Source organism: Poeciliopsis prolifica, unplaced genomic scaffold, assembly GCF_027474105.1.
Source record: "Poeciliopsis prolifica strain line A6 unplaced genomic scaffold, Auburn_PproV2 SCAFFOLD006, whole genome shotgun sequence".
NCBI classification, from domain to species: Eukaryota; Metazoa; Chordata; class Actinopteri; order Cyprinodontiformes; family Poeciliidae; genus Poeciliopsis; species Poeciliopsis prolifica.
In genome coordinates, this window is record NW_026562381.1 from 597099 (window position 1) to 622472 (window position 25374).

The window sequence follows — 25374 nt, forward strand, 5'->3', positions numbered from 1 at the left end:
AATCTATACAGTGCCTTCACAGAACACCTACATTTAGAATAGAATTAAATGAAACGCAGATTCACTTTATTTGCTAGTGAGATGTTTTCTGAAGACAAGTGAATGCACTAGATTGTATTTAGGGGCATTGGGGGAAAACTGAATGCACATTTAATTTCCCTTTGGGATTAGTATTTTTTAATTAATCTTTCTCAATTTAATGTCAGATTAATAGTCTACCCAACTACATAAATCTGGAAAAAAAATCATTCCGTGAGACGTAGTTATTTGCAGATCCCTGCTGGAAGTGCCCATTTATGTGCTTTTATTTTGAAGTTGGCGTTTGAACGCATCCCGGAAGCTCGGTAGCTTGTTGTCGCCCGGCGCTCAGGCTGCTGCTGCTGCTGCTGGGGAGGTGGAAAGCCCTGGCTGTGATGCCGCTGGATGATGGCTGCTTTCGGGATCTTAAGTTACGAACACCGGCCTTTAAAGCGGCCCCGCCTCGGCCCTCCAGACGTCTATCCCCAGGATCCAAAACAAAAAGAGGTAAAGACCGCTGCTTTGTGGAATATAGAAGCCCAGGGTCAATGTTTTAGTGGAATAAAATGCCCTAATAGAGCAGCGGAGCTAGCTAGCAGCTGCTAGCCTGTTTAGCAGCCCTGCAGACGCTTCGGGCCTCGCAGTAACAATGAGCTGCAGCAGCTCCTGGTTGGCAGCTTGTTAACCAGCTCTGTCCGGCTTAACTTTGGAAAAACAACCCGCTGCTGTCACGACCAGTCCAGCTGGGCTAGCTCCTCAGCTAACAGATATGCGTATAATCTGCTACATCTCTTCTGTTTCGTGGAACAAAACAAAAAACGTCGGATATTTAAATTCTGCCTGACTTGTTTGTTTGGGTTATTTAACTGGTTGCTACACAATGACGTTAGCTGAACTTGCTAATCTAATCCTTTTAAAATATTCAGAGCATGTTTAAAATAAGTGGTCGAGTTTAATTGATTCTCTGGGACGCTGAGTATCGTGTATTAATCTGACATTAAGCTGATACAATTCAACTCCAAAATACTTCACTAATCCCAAAGGGAATTGGAAATGTAGCAACAGAGTATACAGAAATTGCACCCAAATTAAGAGTAACACTAATTCAACATATATCATATGATAGTAAAAAAAACAAAAACAAAAAAAAAAACATTAAATATATTACTCTGAAGTAAACAAGTACTAACTGATCAGAAATCTGACTTAATACTTAATGATGGCATTAGAGCGACAAAAACATAAAGTTATTTACAGATTGTGGTATTTTAAATGTCAAGATGAAAACAAATCATGTAATTACAGAATAACTGATTCGGACAGAAGGAATTTTTTTCTAAATCAATATTTTAAAATATAAACCTACTAAATTCATACTTCATCGTAGGTGTTGTGGGCATGTTGGAACCCATTTTTCAGTGACAGTACACTGTTTAGTATAACTTCTTAGCCTGCAAATAGTGCAAAAGGTTCTGTATAAATTTATGTTCTAGATTTAGAACATAAAAGGTTTTATGATCTTACGTTTTTAGAACATAAAAGATTGAAACAAACAGTAGCTCTCAAATTAATGTACATTGTAGGTGTGTGTCTGACTCTAGTGTATGTTTATTTTGAATAATTTTGCTTTACTTACCAATGGGTGGAGTGTCCAGAAATTTTACTTAAGTGATACTTTGTGACAATATTTCTCAAGTAAAAGTAAAAAGTATGGTTTAGTAAAATATTCATTAGAGTATTTTTTCCCCCATAAAGTTACTCATGAGTATTCAACTAGTTAGAATTAATCTCTGGTTTTAACTTATACTATTTAAGGTTCTTCATAGAGTTGTTGTCAATGCTGTTGGCTGTGTGAAGAAAGGATCTCCTGTAGCTGCCCGTATTGCAGCAACTTTGAAGAAGCCTCTGATTAAAGACACTTTGTTGTTGTATAACAGTCTCATGTAGAGAATACTCTATAATTTACATGATTTTATGACAAATCCTTCTTTGAATTATAATCTCCAGAGGTCGCACAGTCGTCCACATAACAGAACCGGCTTTCTTTATCGGGTTGCTGAGCCTTTTTAAATCCCTGGCTCTGATGCTGCTATCTCAACAGAAGAGATGACTCTCTCACAACAGATTTGAGATATGTGGCATCCTGCTGCATACTGACATACCGGAGGTGTTCCTCGTTGTAGATGCCGTCACTACAAGAATCCATATGTGCATGTAGACTGAGTTTATGGATCTCTACTTAACAATTTACTGACTTTCTAGTGTTTGTTATTATTGATTTGTGGTTTTGGCAAAACACATCACCTTATTGTTTGGAGTTTAAAGCCTCCCAATAATTCTTCTTGAGCAGCGGTGGTTTTTTGCAGACACACAGCCTGGTTCACCCTCATAAACTGGAAAGTTGAACAAATACATTTGTATTTGTAATATTATATTTTAATAAATGTTATTATATTTTAATAAATGGACCAACTACTTTTTACATAAAGAAAGGTTATCATGAATAGAGAATTCCTTAATAAATGAAACCATAAAACAAAAGCATTTAAGTGCTTGTTTCAGTTTTTAGGCATCTCTCTGTCTTCGATGTGCTTACTTGTTAAAACACTATAGGGAGTGTGCTTCTTGTGTTTATACAAGCAAAATCAAGTTTCATAAATTAAATATTGTGTATATAAAGACATCCAGTTCAGGTTTTATCTGTATTTTAGTTTTTGAGCTTATGGTTGAATGTAATCCACACATTGCAACCTTTAATATCCCTTTAAAGTTGCAATAAAGGGAAACTGAATCAAACAATGACTTCAACAAATGATATCTATAATTTTTCTAACCAAGTGGAGGAAAAGCTCTGCAACTATGAACTAGAATTATCACAATAAATCATAGTTAGAGGAGTTTGCACCTTGCCTAATTTTGCAAATAATATAAGTAATCCAATGTTTTGGTTTGGAGAGCTTTTGTACTGTTGGCAGGTCACATCCTTAAGCTGGACTGCTTTTCTCAAAGAAAAGTTTTAGGTTTTTTTGTCACCAAAAATAAGAAAAGGATCTTGAAATTTCAGTGTCTGTGCATTTACTGTCAATGTAGTGCCATTTATTCTGGACATTTACTTGAATCAGACAATAATCCATTTAATTGTTTCCTGTGGATCAGATTTTTGGAAAAATGTCCCTTTCCTTTTTTCACCATTAAGACTAACAAAATGAGAAGATGGAACATTTCAGTCTGAACCCATCTTTGTGTTAAAATCTTGTTTCTATTAATGGAAAATTCACTTATTCAGGTCACTGTGACCTTCTTCTCCATGTGATTTAACTGTCCTTTCTTCTGCCCTAATCATCCGTCTGTCTGTCTGGTGATCTGACCTGCCAGCCCACAAAACTGTTCTGCGTTTTTCAATTTTAATCAAATTTCCGTGTTAACCACAACCACTCTGAAGGGCTAGTTTGAGCTCTGGTTTTGGAGTTTATAATGAATTATTTTTAGGTAATTGATTGCATGATGAATTAAAATGAGCTCAAAACTCAGAAACAGTATTTCTGTGTTTAGTATTTTTGGAAAGGGAACTTTGTTTACAGGGACATTATAACCCGTTTTATTAATGGTTTTGGTTAGAAGAGTTTTTTTTGTTTCTGTTTTATTTATTCTTTATGGGGTTTTTTTGGGATATTTAAAATATCTTCCAATTCTTAACATTTTAATAACATTTGGAAATGGTCTCAAAATAACGTTTTATCATTTACCGCAATAATTACTCGTACAATTTATAGTCCAGCAAACAATAATTACTCCAGTTTACCTTTTTAGAGAACATTCGTAATCCTTTCTGTTTCACCTGACAGATGTCTTGTGCCTGTTTCCTGTTATTCAGTCAGGTGCAACAGCTCGTGAAGGACTGATTCTCTTTAATCTGGAGACTCATTTACGTGGCTTTGTGTGTGCATGGATTTGTTTTAGAAATTTTGAGTTAAGAGTGAGCCATGTTTCTTTTTTCTCAACACGGTCCAAGACTAACATAGTGTCATTTAGTAGTCCATCGGGTAGCTTACAAAGCCAGAATACTAATTTAATGTTATTTCTTGACTTTATTTATGTCTAGTACAAATTAAAATCTTTTAAAAGTGGGCATTCCATTCTAATGTTTGGATTTTTGTGCAGTTGACACAAATTTACACATGTTTTTACATTTTCTGTTTATTTACATGTGAACCTGTTTCTGTGTTTCAGGATGAGTTGACTGCTTTGAATGTAAAGCAAGGCTTTAACAACCAGCCTGCTGTGTCTGGAGACGAACATGGCAGCGCCAAAAATGTCAACTTTAACCCCTCAAAGGTGATTATGAATCATTTCAGCCAAAATAATACACCTGAGTGATTTAATGATTTGACGTTAATTGTGTCATTTCTTCGCTGCTCTACAGATCAGCTCAAACTTCAGCAGCATCATCGCAGAGAAGCTGCGCTGCAACACGTTTGCAGATACAGGGAAACGTAAACCACAGGTCAATCAGAAGGACAATTTCTGGCTCGTCACAGCGAGGTCACAGAGCTCCATCAACAACTGGTTCACAGATTTAGCTGGAACTAAACCACTCACACAGCTGGCTAAGAAGGTTAGAAGCTGAAGAACATCTTCTCTTCTAGCTTAATTTATTGGCGGTTTCTGTCTTATAAGAAGTATTTGTAGCAAAGTTAAGCATCTTCCTTTTTTGTCCTTTGTGCATGACATTTATCTAAACTGAACAACCCAGAATGCTCCCAAGCGATTCTACTTTTAAGCCAATTAAACCCGAGTCTAAATATAGATAAAATAGTTTGACAGAGCAGGATGAGATGGAAAAGAAAAGCTAATGAAGTCTGACAGAGCAGTCTCGTGGCTGCATAATTTGACCTGCTTTACAGAGTAAATTTAAAATTTTATGTTTTTGGCCCATTTGCTACATTGATATGCGATCGTATTTTTAAAAATCCTCCTTTTTCCTTTTATTCTATAAGCATTAAAATTACTGAATAGAAACATTTCCAGTGTTTCTTTTCCAGGAATATTGAATTGGATGCTGAATTAGTCCTGGTGAAGCACAACCGACTTTCCAAAAATAGAAAATATGTAATAGATTGTAAATAAAGTCATATTACAATGGTTCGCAACTCATTCACAATTTATTACAGCAGTCACAGTTTTATACTGAACAGCTGCATCCAAATGCATACATTTCTATTAGAAGAAAATCTTTTATTGCTACTCTGACAAATGGTTTCCTTTAATTGGAATGGATGTGATTCAAGAAAAAATGCCTTTAACTGAGGTTTATTTACCTTAATTTTTATTTTATTTTACAAAAACAGAAATCTAAGTAATGCTTTGTTTTTATTCGATTTTGTTTACAAGGCAAGTCTTTGGCCCGTTTTGTTGTATGTTCTCAAAACACAATAACTGTCATTGTTTGTCGAAGGCAACAGCTTTTATTGTTATTTTTTTTATTACTTTGTGATGTCTTTTCTTCATTATGTGTTCTCACAAATAGCCAGTAAATGTTTAGTTTTTGCTAACATGCATTGTTTTCTTTCTCTCGTCTTTGCTTCACTTGAGCTGTGCAAACATGTTTCTTTGTTTGTTTATAGTGCAATACATTAAGCTTTAACAATGAAGAATACAAATAAAATGTTCTATGATTTTTCTGGTAAAACCAATCGGTTGCATAGAAAAATGATAACACAATCTTTTGAAAGCAAGCAAAGTCATTTATGGATTCAGGATTTCTGTTTTGTAATGATGAATGTTTATTATTTTCTCTGTTGCTAATGCACATATAATTTCTCTGTTCCAGGTACCAATCTTTAGCAAAAAGGAGGAAGTTTTTGGATATCTGGCAAAGTACTCTGTCCCTGTCATGCGTTCAGCTTGGATGATAAAGATGACATGTGCATATCATGCAGCTATAACAGATAATAAAGTCAGGAAGAGGCATGTTATTGATCCTTGTATTGGTAAGAGATAAAATAATGTTTAGATTTTTTTTCTTCTTTTTTGTTTTACCTTTCAGTTGATTTTATGACATTTGATCTAAAGCGTGTGTCTTTGAATAAAATGTTCTTGTCCTTGTGTTTGTAGAGTGGAACCAGATCATCACTAAATATCTGTTGGAGCAGCTTCAGAAGATCGCGGAGTTTTACCGCCAGTGTCCCAGTCAGGGCTGCAGCTCCCCCGTTCCAGCCATGCCTGCGGACGTGGAAACCGCCATGAAGCAGTGGGAATACAACGAGAAGCTTGCCATGTTTATGTTTCAGGTGAGCTGAAACACTCTGAGCTATTTTTTTAGCATTATTATAGATTAATAAATGAACTAAATTATTTGTAATGATTATGCTAACGTCAACAATTTTTTTTTAACTTCATTTACGCTTATGACCTGGCAGAAAATGCTGATGTATTTTGTTTTTGTGTCCAGGATGGCATGTTGGACAGACATGAGTTCCTGACCTGGGTGCTGGAGTGTTTCGAGAAAGTTCGTCCAGGTGAAGACGAGCTTCTCAGACTTCTGCTGCCGCTCTTACTACAGGTAAAAACACCTGCAGTCGCATCCACACATGTAGGAGGCACACAGTGCCCCTTAAACCTGTTCAGATTTTTAAAACGTTTTTTATATTTGAGTGCATTTAATTGGTAATTTTGTAATGAATCAAATCCAAGTATTGCATAATTTTGAATTCAAACTTAGATTCAAGGATTCCAAATAATGCTAAACATGTTTAGCATACGTATTGGTTGCAGTTTCAGTCTCTTGTCTGGGTTTCTGCCTCATTATTTTTAAGTTTTGTCTGATTGTTGGAGAGCCTTGCTGGAGTTTCTCAATTGTATTTAAGCCTGGACCGTGACTTGGTCATCCTTGTACACGAACATACTTTGATTTATAGTATAAGACAAAGCTAACTTACAAGTAACTTTAGCAAAATTATTTTGTGTTTATTTGAAAGCTTATTTGTGTTAATGGACACTGAGTGGCCATGGCTAATGCTGCAAATCTCTCCTATGCGCCTCAGTACTCAGGAGAATTTGTGCAGTCTGCTTATTTATCACGAAGATTGGCTTACTTCTGCACACGTCGCCTCAACCTGTTGCTAAGCGACGGCAGCCTGGGCACCGGCGCAGGGGGTCACGCGGCACACGGCATCCTCACGCAGCAAGGCAACGCTCTGCCTACCACCCCGACCTCCCAGCCGGCAGGAGGAAACCAGGCCCAGACGCCGTTCACAGATTTCTACGTTTGCCCACAGCACCGGCCGCTGGTTTTTGGTCTCAGCTGCATGTTGCAGGTGCTTCATCTCACTTCACCTGCTATTTCACTGCGATATTATGTCAGATTTTACATTTGTGTGTTTGTTTGGAACTACATTTTCTTTCCACTTCTGTTTGTCCCTTCAGAGCATCGTTCTGTGCTGCCCCAGTGCTTTGGTGTGGCATTATTCTTTAACAGACAGCAGAAATAAGACTGGATCACCGCTGGACCTGCTGCCTATCGCCCCCTCCAGCCTGCCAATGCCAGGAGGAAACACTGCCTTCACACAACAGGTACTTCCACTAGTAGTCTAGTTAACACTTTTTTTTTTTTTTACAATGGATTGATGGAGCACAAGAGAAACAGGAATAATGCAGCATTTGAGAAAAATATGACAACCTTTCACTCTCAACAATTCTCGTAGAAAGAAATGTTCTGTATGCCTGTTCGTCTCTGGCATGTTTTAATCTGCGTCCACTTTGCAGGTTCGAGCAAAGCTGCGAGAAATCGAGGAGCAAGTAAAGGAGCGCGGCCAGGCTGTGGAGTTCAGATGGTCGTTTGATAAATGTCAGGAGACAACAGCAGGTATGTTGGATGCACTCCTTTATCCTCGCAGACCTGTTTTATCTCTGGACTTGTGAGAACAGGCTGATGTCAGACAATTTTTTTATTGTTTTTTTTTTCAGGTTTTACTATTGGTAGAGTTCTCCACACCCTGGAGGTTTTGGATAACCACAGCTTTGAGAAATCAGACTTTAACAACTCTCTGGATTCACTGTACAACAGGATATTTGGTTCCGGCCAGAGTAAAGATGGCCACGAGGTACGAACAGATTCCCTTCATGAACTTCTCATTATGCACGTAATAAAACTAGAAATCTCTTCAGAGGGGTTTAGACTAATGGGAAATATATGGCCAGTTTTAAAACTCACTTCATTATTTCTGAATGAACTAAAAAGCGATTAAATGAGTTTTCCGGCTAGATCCTCTGATGGAGTAACTAAGTGAAAATATTCTTATCTGTTCTTGCTTTTAACTCCGGATTGTGTCCAGATGTCGCCTGATGACGACGCCGTGGTGACCTTGCTATGTGAATGGGCGGTGTGCTGTAAGCGCTCAGGCAGACACAGAGCCATGGTGGTCGCCAAGCTGCTGGAGAAGAGGCAGGCTGAGATAGAGGCAGAGGTATGAGGCACAGCGGCCTCCACAAAGCTAAATATAAACATCAAATAAATACAGAGCTATTCTGCAAGAAAAGCTTTTATTAATCTAATGTGACAGACTGTTCAATTGGAGTCCAAAATTGCAACATTTGTTACATATTCAGCTGGTGTGGTTCACTTTCACACTGCACTGTGTCAAGTGAAGCAAACCCTATTGATGGCGCTGCACCAAGAACGACAGAAGGAAACGACACAAAAAAGAAGAAACTGAGCACAACTTCCTTCTTCACTAAAACAAACTAGAAACAAAATAAGAATGTAAATAAGATTTCTCTTTTGTCATTGGCAAAATATTATGACCCATATCTCCTGCTGGCAGTACACATATGGGTTTGTTTAGGTTGAATTTAGAAACGTCACTGAAAAGATCGGTTAGAGTGGTGAAAAATGCTTTACTGGGGATTTGAATCTAAACGTATAAGGAATTAAATCAGCATAACTCTTAAGTTGAAATCTTCCCAAATTAGATAAGAAAATATGTTGGTTCTCAGATTAAAATTAGTTTAGGAAAAAGGGAGATTTAAATGAATAATTTCTTCTAATTGGCTTGGATTTTTTAGTTTTTTTGAGAGATATATACAAGGTCATTAAGTCTAAAATGGATTTAGACTTCCAATGATTTTAAGATAATTGTGAGCTTATGCAGGGAATGTGAGCACAGGGATGTTTTATTCTGTTTTTGACTCTAAAATCATGTTGTTGTGTTGTTTTGCAGAGGTGTGGGGAATCGGAGGTGGTGGACGAGAAAGGTTCTGTGTCGTCCGGCTCGCTCTCAGCTGCGACCCTCCCCGTCTTTCAGGACGTGCTGCTGCAGTTCCTCGACACGCAGGCCCCCACGCTTAGTGAGTCTCTTTTTATTCCCATTCAGTTTGCTTCCGACTGCTTTTAGTCTACATTACATCACATTTGATTCTTGCATAAGATTTGAAGAAACGCAATATCCTTTTGCCTGTTTAAGGATTTTATAATCGCCAGAGTATTTATTCGTAATGTTTCAGCAGGAGAGAGTCAATATTAAATTATTCAAATGCTCTTCTCTCCGTTTGCAGCGGAGCCGGGGAACGAGAGCGAGCGAGTGGAGTTTTCCAACCTGGTCCTTCTGTTCTGTGAGCTCATCCGACACGATGTCTTCTCCCACAACATCTACATGTGCACGCTGATTTCCCGTGGCGACCTGGCGTCTGACTCCCACCTGCCGCGTCCCCGCTCCCCCAGCGACGAGCCCTCCGATGATTCAGAGCGCAAAGAGCGAGATGCTGGTAGCAGTGTCAAGATGGAGGTGAGTTACAGGCATCTGTTGTGTCCGGAAGGTGCTAATTTATCCAGACTGTCTTTGTCCCACAGGATACGGGTCTGTCTGAGTCCATGGAGACGGATCACAACTCCAGTGCAAACTTTGATGAGGTAAATGATGTGTATTTCACCATAATCAGCAAACCTCGTTGGATGAGATTGAGTTGGGTAATTTTAGGTTCTTGTCTCCTGTAGATGTTCTCCCCTCCGATGCATTGCGAGTCCAAAGGGAGTCCGTCCCCTGAGAAGCCTCCGCAGGAGCAGGACAGTAAGAGCAGCTGCAAGGACAAAGGCATGGACCCCGCCTTCCCTCAGCTGTACGAGCAACCGCGCCACATTCAGTACGCCACCCACTTCCCCATTCCACAGGTGAGGACACTTGCTGTCTGTTCTTTAAAAAAATATAAAAAAAAGGAACAAGATTCCTTAACTTAATGTTAGGCATTTCATTACAAATATGTATCAACTTTAATTTTTATACTAGTGTAGTTGTAAAAATTTAAGATATTAAGCAGAAAAGTGAGCTTCCTACAATGCCTAAGAAGGAAATATAGAATAATAGAAGATGGAAAAAGAGCAACATGATTCATCTTCTTTCTTTAGATCATCTACAAAGTAAAACATCAGAATAAGCAGGTAAAATCTTTGCTAATGTTAAACTTCACAATCATTCTAGAAAGCTGTGATTAAGAAACATATCAACTCTCTTTGATGCATACTTGGTATAAATTGTGTTTTTGTTAAAGTGTAAAAAACCCAATGTGAAAGCATAACCAGACAAATTATGAATGTTTCCATCAGTGGGTGGAGCCAATAAACATGGAGGGGCGTGGCCGTGTCTGAGGACTCTGTTAAAGCAGGGATGTGGTCAGGATGAGGGAAAGCATTGTAGTCAACTTAGCAACTTTATTACTATATTGTGTGACTTTTCAGACTCTTGTTAAATTTTTTGAAAAAGTAACCAGCGTTGTTTTTCTTTGTTATTGGAGACTTTTACAATAACATGTGAAGCACCAGTTGCTTGGTTAATATCTGAAAGCGAGGTTGTGACGTAGAAATCGACCAAGTTGTATCGTTGTGACCAACAGGAAAAACTGACTGCAGTAACCACAGTTTAACCCAAAGAGTGCAGGACTGAGACAGATATTTCAGAATTCAAAAGGTTTTTCCAAAAAGACAGCAACACTAAGAACCTATTTATTCAGTTTAACTCAAAAAGGAGTTGATCTGGGATTTAGTTACTCTTTTGAAGTGCATTTCGAAGCAGAAAAAATGCTCTTATTTTTAAAACAATATAAATGCAAGACATTTGTAAAGTTATCCCCTGCACCCTGCCAGCTCTGCTTTTGTTGGAAGACAATTTAATGTGCTGCTGCTGAGTTACTGATGCATCCATTGCGGTTGGATCTTTGTTTTGTTTTTGTCTGTAGGAGGAAAGTGCCAGTCATGAATGCAACCAGCGTTTAGTCGTCCTCTACGGTGTGGGCAAACTGAGAGATGAGGCGCGACACACCATCAAGAAAATTACCAAAGACATCTTGAAGGTGCTCAATCGCAAAAGCACAGCAGAAACAGGTAATGGTGAAACCCGGGTCTGTTTGCGTTTGACGCATTTGTCGGTTTCCACTTCATTTGTGTTTTTACAGCTTGTACTTCTTCTTTTATGAATATGTTTTGGCAATATTTGATTTACTTTTTGAGGATCAGATTTAATGAGAACATTAAAACTTCGTCTTGACTCTCCTTTAACAGTATGGATTATTTTGTTTTGCAGATTAATTTGTTTTTTAGAGAAATTGTCCAAATAACACATCCTGAGGAAAACGCGTGTTTTACTTTAATGTTTGTAAACTGTGCAAAAATTCAAGCTAGTTTGCCACAATATTGCTCCATTGGCAGTTTTCTGGTCTATTGTTTATCATCAGAGAAAGAGGGATTGTGTCTTTCTGTCTTCATCCCACCCAAACAATTTTCATTCTTGGCCACATCATCTTAGGTACAAGAGACCATTTTAAAGGCAATTTATTTTAAGAGTTAAGATGTTAGTGTTTTTTATATAAAAAACACTAAAAAAAGTGCAACTTTTTTGTGATCTGTATTTCAGTGGGTTTCTTTCTTGTGGGTTTTGTGGCCTGAAAATAAGCCTCTTTTAGCTCATCTTGTCCTTTTTTTTACTGTGAGTACAGGTGGGGAGGAAGGACAAAAGAGGAAGAGAAGTAAGCCTGAAGCCTTTCCGACTGCTGAAGATATTTTTTCCAAATTTCAGCACCTCTCCCACTTTGACCAGCATCAGGTCACCTCCCAGGTAGAGAAAAACAGAGTCTGTCACAACATGCTATTAAAAATTTGAAATAGAAATACTATGAAAACTACCAAACTAATTCTGGATGTGTAAACTGTTTTGTATGACCTATGTTTTATGGATATTGACAGCAAATTGTTGCAGTCAGGGAGGTTGAATGAAGATACATGTTGGAGTTCACAGAGCAGGAGTTTGCTAATTAAATGAATTTTGAAGGAAACTGGTGACCAAACATTTTATTTAGGGGTGTCTGCGTTTTCAATCAGAGGCCTCTTCAGATTTGTTGCTCACAGTATCACAAACCACGCCGACTCTTGGATGATATGAGCTACAACGAGATTTAATTTCGTTTTAGGATAGATGAAATACTTTAGAATTTTGAATTGAAATAGCCACAAAGCATATTTAACTTTGTGGTTTCAACCTGACAAAATGTGACCAGAAAAAGGGGTATAAATAGTTTTATACATTCAGCTTGCTAAAGAGAACACGCTGTGATTGATACAAGCCCATGAATTTTGAAAAGGCTCTGGCTGTTTATGTAAAGGTGCCACTGATCCCAGAATCACAGCGTCTCTTGTGGCCAAAAGCTGCTTCTTTGCTGTTTTGAGTTTAAAATTCATTAATAACCTTCCAGGTGCAGCTGAGCTGTGGCTCTTTTCATATTAAACACATATTTGGATATTTCTGGATGCTTAGCTGTTTGTTTTTTTGCAGAATGTGCAAGAAGTTGATGCGTTTTGGTTTTTGTTTTGTTTTGTTTAAGCTTCACAGTATTTTCCAAGCAGACAGGTTTTCGGTTTCTTTAGTCATTCAGCTTCATACTTGACAAATCAAGCTCAAGATATTTTTACATTTATTACTAACTTATCAAACTCTTTTATCAAATTATAGTTCTGTTGTTAAATGAATGTTTTTTTCTGGCTGTTTTGTGCCAGGTGTCCAGAAACGTTTTGGAGCAGATCACCAGCTTTGCCTTAGGGATGTCGTATCATTTGCCCCTCGTCCAGCACATTCAATTCATCTTTGACCTCATGGAGTATTCCCTCAACATCAGTGGCCTCATCGACTTCGCTATTCAGGTAACAATATTTGTAAAGGCAAATTTGATGAAATCCAGAAAAGCTCCTTTTTGTTTGTTTTGTTTTTGAAACTTTTACAGTCACAAAAGTTTCAAAAACAAACAAAAAGGAACTTTTCTGGATTTGCAGCTTCTGAATGAGTTAAGTCTGGTGGAGGCAGAGCTGCTGCTGAAGTCGTCCAGCCTGGTGGGCAGCTACACCACCAGCCTGTGTCTCTGCATCGTAGCTGTGCTGAGGAGATACCACTCTTGTCTCATCCTCAACCCGGAGCAGACGGCTCAGGTTTTTGATGGGTGCGTCACTCATAAGTCTCAAACATTTGCATTTATTTTTAAGACTGACTTTGATTTATTTGCGGTTTTTAATGTTGCTTACATTAAAGTAGAAATAATGTATTTTTACATGCGTATTAGTGAAGATTAGAGCTGCTATTTAACTTTTAAAAGAAGCTGAAAGGATGTTTAGAGTTGCAGCAGGGTACTGATAAATAATTACTCCTTTGCACAAACACATTCTGATAACTTATTAATTTTATATAATGTTTGCAAGTGTAGATAATTAATTTTTCCTGCATTGCTGAAATAGAAGAGCGGCCTCCTGAAAATAAGCAGAAAATAGTTTAAGTATTTTCATTAGTTAGCTTCAGAAGTGGTGGATGGTAGAAACTATTACCTTTAGAACAGAGGATGCACTAGACATTTTTGTTCTCAGTCATTTTGACTGACAGCTTCAAAAATATTCCATCATATTCTATTTTTATCCATCATTTGTTAAATAAGATTGACATGGACTATTATGGTGCACTTAATTTTTTTGCTGTTTAATTCATGTTCAACAACTTGATCAGAGAATCCAGATCCCGTCACACATTAATCAAGCAGATGAACACAACTTTTTCTCTGCAAAATTAAGCAACTCCACTTGACTATGAGTGTTTCACCTGTTGGGATCTCCTGGTTCGAATCTGGAGGAGAAATCTGTGCTAAAGTTTAAATGAGACCAAAAAAATCCAACCCGACCTGGACCGAGTCCATAGGCATTGTCTCTGAACCTTATCCAACCCAAGTAATTAATTTTAATTAGAGGCTCGAGCCTTAAGCAAACCCAAAATATTATTTTAATTAAGATTTTACTGCTTTCATTTTTCAGAGCAACATTTGAGTAAGCAAGTTTTGATAGTGTAGAAATTTAAATCCAGGCAAAATGCAGAATTTATCTTTTTTAATATTTGTTTAAATTCAGTTTCTTCAATTCTACTGAAGTTACATTTCTGAGAATGTATACATGAAGCTTTGGTCAAACAACAGTGTTTTATTTATTTGGGTGAAGAAACAGTGTTGATTCCTTTATGCAAACCTTTGACTAGGCTGCGGATCGTGGTGAAGTCAGGCGTGAACCCGGCCGACTGTTCCTCTGCAGAGCGCTGCATCCTGGCCTACTTGTACGACCTCTACACCTCCTGCAGTCACCTCAAGAACAAATTTGGAGAGATATTCAGGCAAGTCAGACAATTTCCTATAAAAGTTGTATTTATCTTGGCAGTGGAGCATCATTTCAGCAGTTATTTTCTTTTCGAGCCGGGTCATTTCTGAACATCCCCGCCGTACTTTCACAGCGAGTTCTGCTCCAAGGTGAAAAACTCCATCTACTGCAACATTGACCCATCGGACTCCAACATGCTATGGGATCCTGGATTTATGATGGAGACAATCAGCAACCCTTCAGCCAACAACAACCACTCCATGGTGGGCAAAATCCTCAATGACAGCCCGGCTAACCGCTACAGCTTCGTGTGCAACGTGCTCATGGAGGTTTGTGTGGACCACAGAGACCCAGAGAGGTGAGTGATGATTATATTCTGCACATCCTTGTTTACTGGGATGTGTTTTTTTTTTTCATCCGTTGCTTTTGTGATTTCAGGGTGAATGATATTGGGATCCTGTGTGCAGAGCTGACAGCTTATTGTCGCTCTCTGAGCGCAGAGTGGCTCGGCATTCTCAAAGCTCTTTGCTGCTCCTCGAACAACGGCAACTGCGGCTTCAACGATTTGCTTTGTAATGCTGACGTAAGTCCTGCTTACCTCTTCATGCCACTGTGTGTTACATGATGATGCATCAGGTAGTTGTCACCTGATTGTTACATTGTTACCATTGATTGTTGCTCTTTTTTCTCTCAGGTTAGTGATTTGTCCTTCCATGATTCGCTGGCGACCTTCGTGGCTATTCTGATTGCGAGGCAGTGTTTGCTCTTAGAGGACCTGGTCCGCTGTGTGGCCATCCCCTCCCTCCTTAATGCAGGTAAATACACATGCTGACCATCAAAGTGTTTGTTTGTTTGTTTTTTGCTGATTAGGGGTGTCAAACTAATCCAACCTTTGACAAACTCCATCCATCAATGCATTTTCTGCTCACCCTTGTCCCCAGTGGGGTCGGGAGGTGCTGGTGCCTATCTCCAGCTACGTTCTGGGCGAGAGGCAGGATACCTTCGACAAAATCAGTACCAAAAAAAAAAAAGATGTATCGAAATTTGAATGGATGAATGTATGTCAAAATCTGACCCATTCTTATTTGTCCAAATTGTGGCACTTCCTCCATCAACTGTACTACAATAATAGAGCTACTGAAAGTACAGCCAGAAAAAAACAACAGCATGTGACCACATGTGGTCATGTCAACATGTTGCCAAGACAGGCAAACAGAATAATGTTGTTCAGAGACACTTCTCTTATCTGCTCTAATGCTATAAACTAATGATAAATGTATTTTGTTGTTGGCTCTGTCTTTTTGTAGTTTATTCTTTTTGTTTCTTCCCACTAACCTCGCTATGAACCTCGTTCAGCCATGCTGTTTTGTTGTTATATTGTTGCTACACCTTGTAAATGCCAGGCGCTGTCACTTTTTGTAAATATTTTCTTCTCGCTGCTTTTACATCAACCCCAATGAATAAAACATGTTTTCTTGGAGGGCAAGGTTTGAAGTTAACAGGATACACTTTTAAGTCAGTTCACTGTGCAGCTGATCTACACATACTATAAAGGAAACTCAGTTCTAATGAGTCCATCTCTACCCCAGCGTGCAGCGAGCAAGACTCTGAGCCAGGAGCTCGACTCACATGCAGGATCCTGCTGCACTTGTTCAAGACGCCACAGCGTAACCCTGTCCCCCAAGATGGCATCAAGTCAGGTACCCAACTCAAACTCCAAGACCAACACATTCTTGTTTTTCAGCTGCGATTATTTATTGATGGATTGGTGTGACTGTTGAACTTTACAGACAAATCTTCAGTTGGTATCCGGTCGTCTTGTGATCGTCACCTTCTCGCTGCTTCGCAGAACAGCATCGTTGTTGGAGCGGTTTTTGCTGTTCTTAAAGCTGTTTTCATGCTGGGTAGGAATCTCTGCAGTACTACTATCTAGTTCATACATCTGTGTGTGCACCCATCATATGCCTGTCCATTCAGCCATCTGTCCATCTAATCCCCTTGTTTAGACGTCCCTTTGTTTGTGCATCCTTCTTTGCCCATCCACTGTATCGACCGTCCACCCATCCATTAATCGTCTGTCCACTGTAGAAATGCCATAACCTCACTGCCAGCTATGTGTTCAAATACATATATTTGTTTATTTTTATAAAACTTGCTGTAAAGAAGTTTAAGTCTGGATGAAAATCTTGAAATTGTGAAATTTCTTTTTTTGTACCATCTTCTGTTATATTTGAAGTAGATTATTGATCAGTGTTACTGCTTCTGCTGTAGAGATTTACTTGTTTTTAATGTTTCCCCAGGCGATGCAGAGCTGAGAGGTTCAGGTTTGTCGCATCCCGCCGCCCTCGACGACATATCCGACGGGCGCAATGTTTCCATAGAAACGGCCAGCTTGGATGTGTACGCAAAGTACGTCCTGAAGACTATCTGCCAGCAGGTGAGAACATGAAACTATGAGCTGCCATTGGTTGAATCTGCATGGAATGTGCAGGAAAAACAAAATATTTAATCCTGTGAAACTTGTTAACTTTTCTTTTGTTTCCCAAGTGGCTGTTTCATGTTTTTCCTTCTTTCCCGACTGCCTTCCTTGTCGTGTTCTTGCAGGAATGGGTCGGAGAACGCTGCCTGAAGTCTCTCTCTGAAGACAGCAGTGCCCTCCAGGACCCGGTGCTGGTAAACATTCAAGCCCAGCGACTCCTGCAGCTCATCTGCTACCCGCACCGCCAGCTGGACAGCGACGATGGCGACAACCCTCAGAGGCAGCGAATCAAACGCATCCTTCAGGTACAGAAAATATATTAATTCTAAATCATATGCATTTTCAATCTATTTAGTTGTTTTTACTTCAATACTTTTACTTGAATAAATTTTGTTTAATTGCAAAAGTGAAGTTTTGCTGCCCTCTGCTGGCTAATTGTATGAATTCATGCAGTTGAAGTCCATAACTGCCTAGGTTGGAACTATAATAAAACTAATAATAACTCTGTCTCTTTTACAGAATATGGACCAATGGACAATGAGACAGTCGTCTCTGGAGCTGCAGCTCATGATCAAGCAGAGCACAAACAATGTAAACCCAACTTCAGGGGTTATATCTGTATTTAAAGAAAAAAACACCTGCAAGATACAACAATATTTTCCTTTCTGTGATGTAGGAGCTTTGCTCTCTCCTGGAGAACATAGCAAAGGCAACAATTGAGGTTTTCCAGAAATCAGCAGAGATGAACTCCAGTAACCCCTCAGGAAATGGAGCTGCAGTCCAAGGAGGCTCTGCAACCAATAGCAACAGCACTACAAGCAAGATGAAACCTATTTTAAGGTATGTCAGTTGGCTGATCGTATTATTTATTTATTTTTATTTTTTTACCTGCTTTTGCAAAGTTTTCTAACAAATTAGTTCCAAGTATTGTGACAAAAAAAGCATTGCAAGTCTTTTTTAAAGGTTTCAAAATTGATTACATCTTAATTTGAGGTCTAAAAGATCTAACTGTGTCCACATTTGTCATTGTAGGCATTAAATCTCGTAAGTATAGAAGGGAACTGCTTCTTCAATTTTTCTTTATCTGCTGGCAGCAAGCATTTATTTTGTATGTTGTTGTTCTGAACCAGGAAGTAGATTGACCTCAGGAAATTATTGTGTAACTTTCAGCCTTTTTAAAAAACCCACTGAGAATTTTTCACACTGGCTTATTTTTGATGATTTTTAATTACTTATCACTTGAACCAGCTTGTTCACGACAAAATCTACTTCAAGCAAACATCAGAAAATCAGCCACTGTCTCTCATCTGACAGAGAACTGACTGACCGGCTCACCAGGTCAAGCTGACATGTTTGTTATTTCCAATAGCTCGTCAGAGAGGTCGGGCGTTTGGCTGGTCGCCCCGTTGATCGCCAAGCTGCCCACTTCAGTTCAGGGTCACGTCCTGAAGGCAGCCGGAGAGGAGCTGGAGAAAGGTCAACACCTCGGCTCTTCCTCACGCAAAGAGCGAGACCGGCAGAAACAGAAAAGGTCGGCCGCAGATTTAATGTCTTTCAGCTCAGAACACTTATGTTTATAATATTTACTGATATCCATGTTTCTCCGCTTGCAGCATGTCTCTGCTGAGCCAGCAGCCCTTCCTGTCTTTGGTCCTGACCTGCTTAAAAGGACAGGATGAGCAGAGGGAAGGCCTCCTCACCTCCCTGTACAACCAGGTCCAGCAGATCGTCACTAACTGGAGGGAAGACCAGTACCAGGACGACTGCAAGGCCAAGCAGATGATGCACGAGGCACTTAAGCTACGGCTGAATCTTGTAAGCATCTTTTTTTAAATCACTTTACAAAAGCAAATTAATATGCCTACTCATGCACATATATACAAATATACCCTCAGACAAAAAAAAAGAACACATACAGGGAAGAGAAAGAGAGGAAAAAAGTAAACAGACCAACATAAAGACCAGTTTATCTTGTGTTAACCTTATGACCTTGTGTCAAGTTTTCTTTATAACACTTTGAGTTGGATATTATTTTGGACTAAAAAAAGACAGACCAGGTCTCCCCAGCGTTTATCAATAATGAAATACCTGATCTTCTTAAGGGTAAAGTTAAAAAGTCATCTCTTTGATCCATTGTGAAATTGCGCATAATGTCTCTTTCTTTCATAAGCACAGACTTCCAGAAAAGCAAACATTAATTAAGGATGTTAAATTGTTTGAGATATTTAAAATGCACATTTTAGGATTTGAAAGAACCTCTTTACCAATCATCTGACTGATCACAGTTAACAGCCTTCCAAAAAGATAACGTCCGAGGTAAAACACTCCTTTTTGATTGTTTTGCTCTGAACAGCATTCATGTAAGCTGTGTTTTCCTGTCTTCGTAAGGTTGGTGGCATGTTCGACACAGTGCAACGGAGCACCCAGCAGACCACAGAGTGGGCGGTTCTGCTGCTCGATATCATCAGCAGCGGCACCGTGGACATGCAGTCCAATAAGTGAGTTCATGTGATTTATTTAGCTGCACATTTTTTGCAACTTCTCAGGCTGCCTGGCTCTTACTTTGGTCTCTCTGTCCCAGTGAGCTCTTCACCACCGTGCTGGACATGCTGAGCGTGCTGATAAACGGCACGCTGGCTGCTGACATGTCCAGCATCTCTCAGGGCGGCATGGAGGAGAACAAGAGGGCATACATGAACCTGGTTAAGAAGCTCAGGGTAAGACGGACACATCTGTGTCTCCTATGCATTTGGTTTTAAAGATTCTCATATTCGCTCCCATGTGGAGATACAAGCCTGAATCAGGTTGAAAAAATACTAAAATACTTTAGAAGGTTGAACTTGGCTAGAAAATATGATTTTATCCCATGTAAGTGACTCTTTTAACCTTCTGTCTTTCTGTTTTTTTTTATTCTTGCAGAAAGAGCTCGGAGACCGGCAGTCAGAGAGTCTGGAGAAGGTTCGCCAGCTGCTGCCGCTGCCGAAGCAAACCCGTGATGTCATCACCTGTGAGCCTCAGGGCTCGCTAATCGACACCAAGGGCAATAAGATCGCAGGCTTTGAAAAAGAGGTAACACAGCATTCAGGCCTGCTCTGTTTTCTGCGTCTGGATGAATATAGAAAGAAGAGTATCAGAAAAATATTTTTATTTTTCAGACTTTATTCCCTCTCAAATTCTCTTCATGTTCTTCCTTTCTAACCTTTGTGCTCCTTCCCTCCCTTCCTTAAGCCAATCCTTCTTCTCTTGGGTTATTGTTTCTTTCCTTTTTTATGTTCTGAGTTTTTTTCTTCCTCTCCCTTCTTTTAGTTCTTATTTCTACCTCCTGTCCTACCTTTGCCCCATCTTCCTTCCTCTTTCTTGTCTTACCTCTCTTCTTTCTGTCACTGCTCATGTGTTTCTTTCTTCCTTGTGTTTTAGCTGCCATCCCCCTTTTCCCTGTATTTATTGTCCTTCTTTCATTGTCTTCTGTTCTTTCTTCATATCCTCCCTTCTTTGCATCCTATCTCCATCCCTTACTAGTGTACTTATTCTTTCTCGATTTTCTTTCTTTTTTTTCCCCTTTTATTCTTTCTGCCTCGTGCTTTGTTTAAACCCATGTAACTGAATCTCTCAAAAGCACATTTTGTAATTATTGAAGCTGTTCTCTGATTGGCTCAGGGTCTTCAAGTCTCAACCAAGCAGAAGATTTCTCCCTGGGACGTGTTCGAGGGTCTGAAGCACTCGGCGCCGCTCTCCTGGGGCTGGTTCGGAACGGTTCGCGTGGACCGCAAGATCGCCAAGTTCGAGGAGCAGCAGCGCTTCCTACTCTATCACACCCACCTGAAGCCCAAGCCACGCAGCTACTACCTGGAGCCGCTGCCCCTTCCACCGGAGGAGGAGGAGCCTCTGACGCCCATCTCCCAGGAGCCGGAGAAGAAGATGATGGAAGTTGTGAAAGCGGACAAGAGCGTAGCTGCTGTTGCCTCGGAGTCCAGCAAGAAGAAACCAAAGAAGAAGAAGAATCAACCCAAGGAAGGAGTCAGTGATCTATGAAGCTTAAATATACTTTTAGATGATTTTGACGCTATGATTTCTAAATATAACTATTTTATTTTCCTTTGGTAGGAGTTTTTGAACCGCACACAGCCCAACATGACCTACGTCCACAACGTGCCAACAGAGTCGGTGCAGACCAACCTGTATAATCGGATTCCCTACGGTCAGCCGTCCATGGGCGTTTTCCCCCAGAATCAGCCCCTGCCTCCAGGTCAGCCCACAGAATACTTTCATCCCAATCGTACGTCCCATTCTGGCTCTCAGCAGCAATCCTCCCCCTCTGAAACCGCAACACACTCAACGTCCTTTGACGTCCCGGCCCTTTGTTTCCTACAGGTGGTCCGGGTTTGGAGCCCCCATACAGGCCAACCCGCAACACACCGATGCCCAAGATGATAACCACTCGACCCAACTACCCACCCATGGACAAGCTCTACCCAATTCCTTACAAGCCTCAACCCAACGTGCCTCCGAACCTGCGGCAGCAGTTAGTGGTCCGACTGGTGAGTTAGGGACGTGAATCATGTTTGATCAACAAAAATAAATGTTTAATACGATGGAAAAAATCCCAAGTGCTCTGTCTAGAAACTAGAAAACCAGAAATATTTTTACAAATCAGATTTTATTTTAAGTATTACTAATGAATCCTGTTATAACAAGTAAGCCAAAAATATTTCACACCAGCTTAATAGTTATTAACAATACTTAAACCACAGGAACAGTATGGCAGAATACAATTTTTTTTTATTCTGTTTGAATCATTTTTATACCTTGATGCTGTAACCAGCTCAGGCCTATTTTGGGTTTTGTCAAACTCGATACATATTTTTGGACTTTTCATGTTTTAATTCGTCTCATCATTTCTATTAGCAAAGTCAAAATACCATAGGACCACAGATGAGGCAGATGACACCGAACCAACCATATCCCCAAATGCAATCATCGCAGGTGCGTTTGATTGGTGGCTTTTCTTTTTTGGTTCCCAATTGTTGGAATTATCTGCACACGCAGAGTCACAATTTGGTTTATATTTATATGTTGTCAGGGCTATACCACATATGCAACGCATATGGGCATGCAGCAGCATCCTTCTCAAGGTGGCGGTATAGCTCCTTCCTCCTACGTAGCCCAGAACTTCCCTGGCGCTCATCCAGGAGCCAACCCAGGTGTGGTGGAGCCACTGAGACAGATGCAACAGAGGTCCAGCGGTTACGTTCACCAGCAAGCGCCGGGGTATCCACACAATATGCAGAACACACCCAGGTTGGTAAACACTCCGCTTTATTAGAATATCAGCAAGACCAAAATATCCAAACAACAAAAAAAATATACATTTTTGTTATGTTGTTTCAGGCAATAAACAAATTTTGACAATGATGACTTTCAAAAAGATCTTTATCGATCTACTTATAACTGCTAACATCAAACAATTGGTAGTTGCTTCAAAGCGGCTATCAGTACTTTTTGATAAAATTAACAGAGTTAGGGTTAAAAATAAAGTTTAAAAAAAAAAAGTCAGGACACCACTTATTGATCAGGAATCATTAGTGAAACAAAAGTAATCAGTAAACAATCTATTATAATAAACACAAACATATCAGAAGCGATTCAACCAAAGACTGGAATATTTCTCAGTAGTCCACTTTTTTTTATATGAAAGTAAAATTTAAGGTTTTTATAGCACCATATTTCATGATTTCATCTGCAAGTAAAGCGTATTTTCTTTGTATGTGGCCAGTTTTCCAGTAAAAACATTTGTCTTCATCACTGCCTGTGTCATCTTTCTTCTTCTAATCATCAGATTTCCCCACCAGCCCATCCAACAAAGTTCTGTCATGCACAGCCTGGGTCCTGTGGGAGCGCAGGGGATGTATACAAACCTTCGGCCCAATCAGATGCTGACAGAGCAGCAACAAGCAGCACAGCAGCAGCAAGCAGCGCAGCAACAACAGCATTCATTCCTCAGACAGCAAGCACTCAGAGTATGTCACAGACTTGGCTTTTATACAAGCAATACCCTCATTCATATTTAATCTGCCGGTTTAAATGCGTGTCCTTCTGACTCATGCGTCCTACTCTGGTTTGTTTTTGTTTCAAGCAACAGGCTCAAGCTCAGCAGCAGCAACAGCAGCAGCAGCAACAACAACAGCAGCAGCAGCAGCAACCGCAGCAGCAGCAGGTTCAGCCTCAGCAGGTTCCTCCACAGCAGCAGGTGCCTCAGCAGCAACAGCAGCAGGTGTCGGCTGTTCCCCCTCCGGGCCAGACGCAAAACCAGGGCCTGGGCATGCAGCCACTGCCTCCCCAGCAGCCCATGGTGAGACCAGAGAGAGGATAAAACAGTCTGGGTTTCTACCTAGGCTTTAAAAAGCTTGAGAAGATTGGACATTTCATGGTTTTTCACATTTAATTTCCTGTATCCCATTTACTAAAGTTGAATTTCTTTAAATAAATTACCTAAAAAGCAAAAGATGCCCTTAAAAATGATTAAATATAAAATAAATTGGTCCATAAAGCGTTCTCTGGATAATATGGAGCCCACGCTTGCTGATTCTGCCAAATAAGCAATCCTAAAACTGAAAGTGCTTTTTCATTTAACTTTCTCTTTGGCTTTTCCTTTATGGGATGTTAGCAGGATTAATCATCCAGACAACTCATAAATCAGGATCACCATAAATACACCTGTCTATAAAAAAGCTACAAAAACACTCATAAAAATATGAATTATCTATTTAATGTTTTGATGATTTTTCAGACCATAAAATCTTTTTAAAAATTTATTTAAAAAAAATATTGATGGGTTTTTTGTCTCTTTTTCCACTTGGGTGTTTTGATTGAGTGTGAAATCATTGTATTAAAAGTAGTTCCTGTTTATGTGAAACTCTTATTTTATTTGACTCTGATGCATCCTAAAAGCAACAACTTTAGGTTTAGTTCTTAAGCTATGACAAATAATTGAAACCGTAAATGTAGACTATTATTCTTGAACTATTCAAAATAAGTTTGATCACACAATGACAGTTTTGGAATCATTTTAAACTTTTCCAGTGTTTTGTGTTTGATTATCCACTGTGTCCTGGCTGTGCTTGCAGTATGAAACGTACAAAACAAACAGCCTGTAGGATAAACTTGTGCACATCTGTTGCAGTTTCCTCGACCAGGAATGCAGCAGACCCAACAGCAGCAGCAGACTGCAGCACTGGTTCGGCAGCTGCAGCAACAACTCTCAAGTAAGTCAAAACCTTCGTCTGACATCTTGCTTGTTTTTCAACCCTGTACATAAGAGTATCAGGGGCTGTAAAATACACTCCAAAGCATGGTTTTATCCCAAAAGCATAAGAGTTCATTAAATCTTATTTTAAAATAGTCTTCTTGACTCCATTGTTGATGCTTTTTTTCCACTTTTTCATTTTTTTTTTAACTATGTGGGGTCAGAGTTCAAGTATTTGGGCTTTTGAGATGCTAATCGGATGCACCTAGTTGCAAAAACAACACCTTGTCTCTGTGGTTACGTGTCTTAATAGTCCAAAAGTTGTTTTAAAAAAGAAAGTAGGAGCAAAAATTCTTCCAGCTGCACAGCATTCAAAACCAGAGGGAATAATTGGCCCAACATGCAGCGCCTCAACCAGAATAATGAGCTGAAGTCTAGAGAAAGAGCAAAACAGAATGTGTATCACAATTACATCATTTTTTGTATCGTAATTTCAGCAACTGTAACAATAAATAAATTTTAAAAAACTCACGGTGACCCTAATTCTCCTCCATAGTTCTTGAACTTCAAACATTTAGCTGATGTTTTTCTCTCGTTTCAGATACACAGCCAGGACAAGGCACCAGTTCCTACTATTAATCATGCTCATCTATAGTCTTGTTGGGGGTAAATTCTTGTTTTTTGAACAAAGATCTGTTTGGTAAGTTAGTTAATTGAAAGAATCAGGAAGCAAAGACTGGGAAGGACCATTAAATGATCATGATGAACAAAAACCAAAACCGGCTACAAGATTTCAGTTGTAAAATTATGAAGTTTCAGAAGAGGGAACCTGATATAACATGTTTAATGACTAAAGAGTCTATGTAAAAAAAATACAATTAAAATAATGCTTTTTTTTATTTTATTTCAATTTGTACAATTTTCATTTCCAGTTTTGTGTATTTCTCATTAAAAAAATCATGTCAGTTTTTA

General features: G+C 39.4%; 1 protein-coding gene across 1 annotated transcript; it reads left to right on the top strand.

Moving 5' to 3' along the window:
- Nucleotides 1-372: 372 nt before the first annotated feature.
- On the top strand, nt 373-25374 carry LOC129360326 (mediator of RNA polymerase II transcription subunit 12-like). Its single transcript, XM_055030491.1, has 43 exons — nt 373-525; nt 4249-4353; nt 4442-4633; nt 5849-6008; nt 6133-6308; nt 6470-6580; nt 7062-7334; nt 7444-7590; nt 7783-7882; nt 7984-8120; nt 8352-8483; nt 9237-9363; nt 9571-9800; nt 9866-9925; nt 10010-10183; nt 11245-11389; nt 12001-12119; nt 13055-13198; nt 13328-13491; nt 14565-14696; nt 14814-15038; nt 15119-15263; nt 15375-15495; nt 16270-16380; nt 16471-16584; nt 16981-17117; nt 17285-17464; nt 17679-17750; nt 17836-17999; nt 18529-18690; nt 18773-18974; nt 19548-19657; nt 19741-19876; nt 20079-20228; nt 20817-21176; nt 21264-21435; nt 21531-21697; nt 22065-22142; nt 22240-22457; nt 22996-23176; nt 23293-23508; nt 24340-24421; nt 25004-25374. Exons 1-43 carry the CDS (start codon nt 424-426, stop codon nt 25039-25041), a joined length of 6471 nt encoding a protein of 2156 aa, XP_054886466.1. The 5' UTR covers nt 373-423; the 3' UTR covers nt 25042-25374.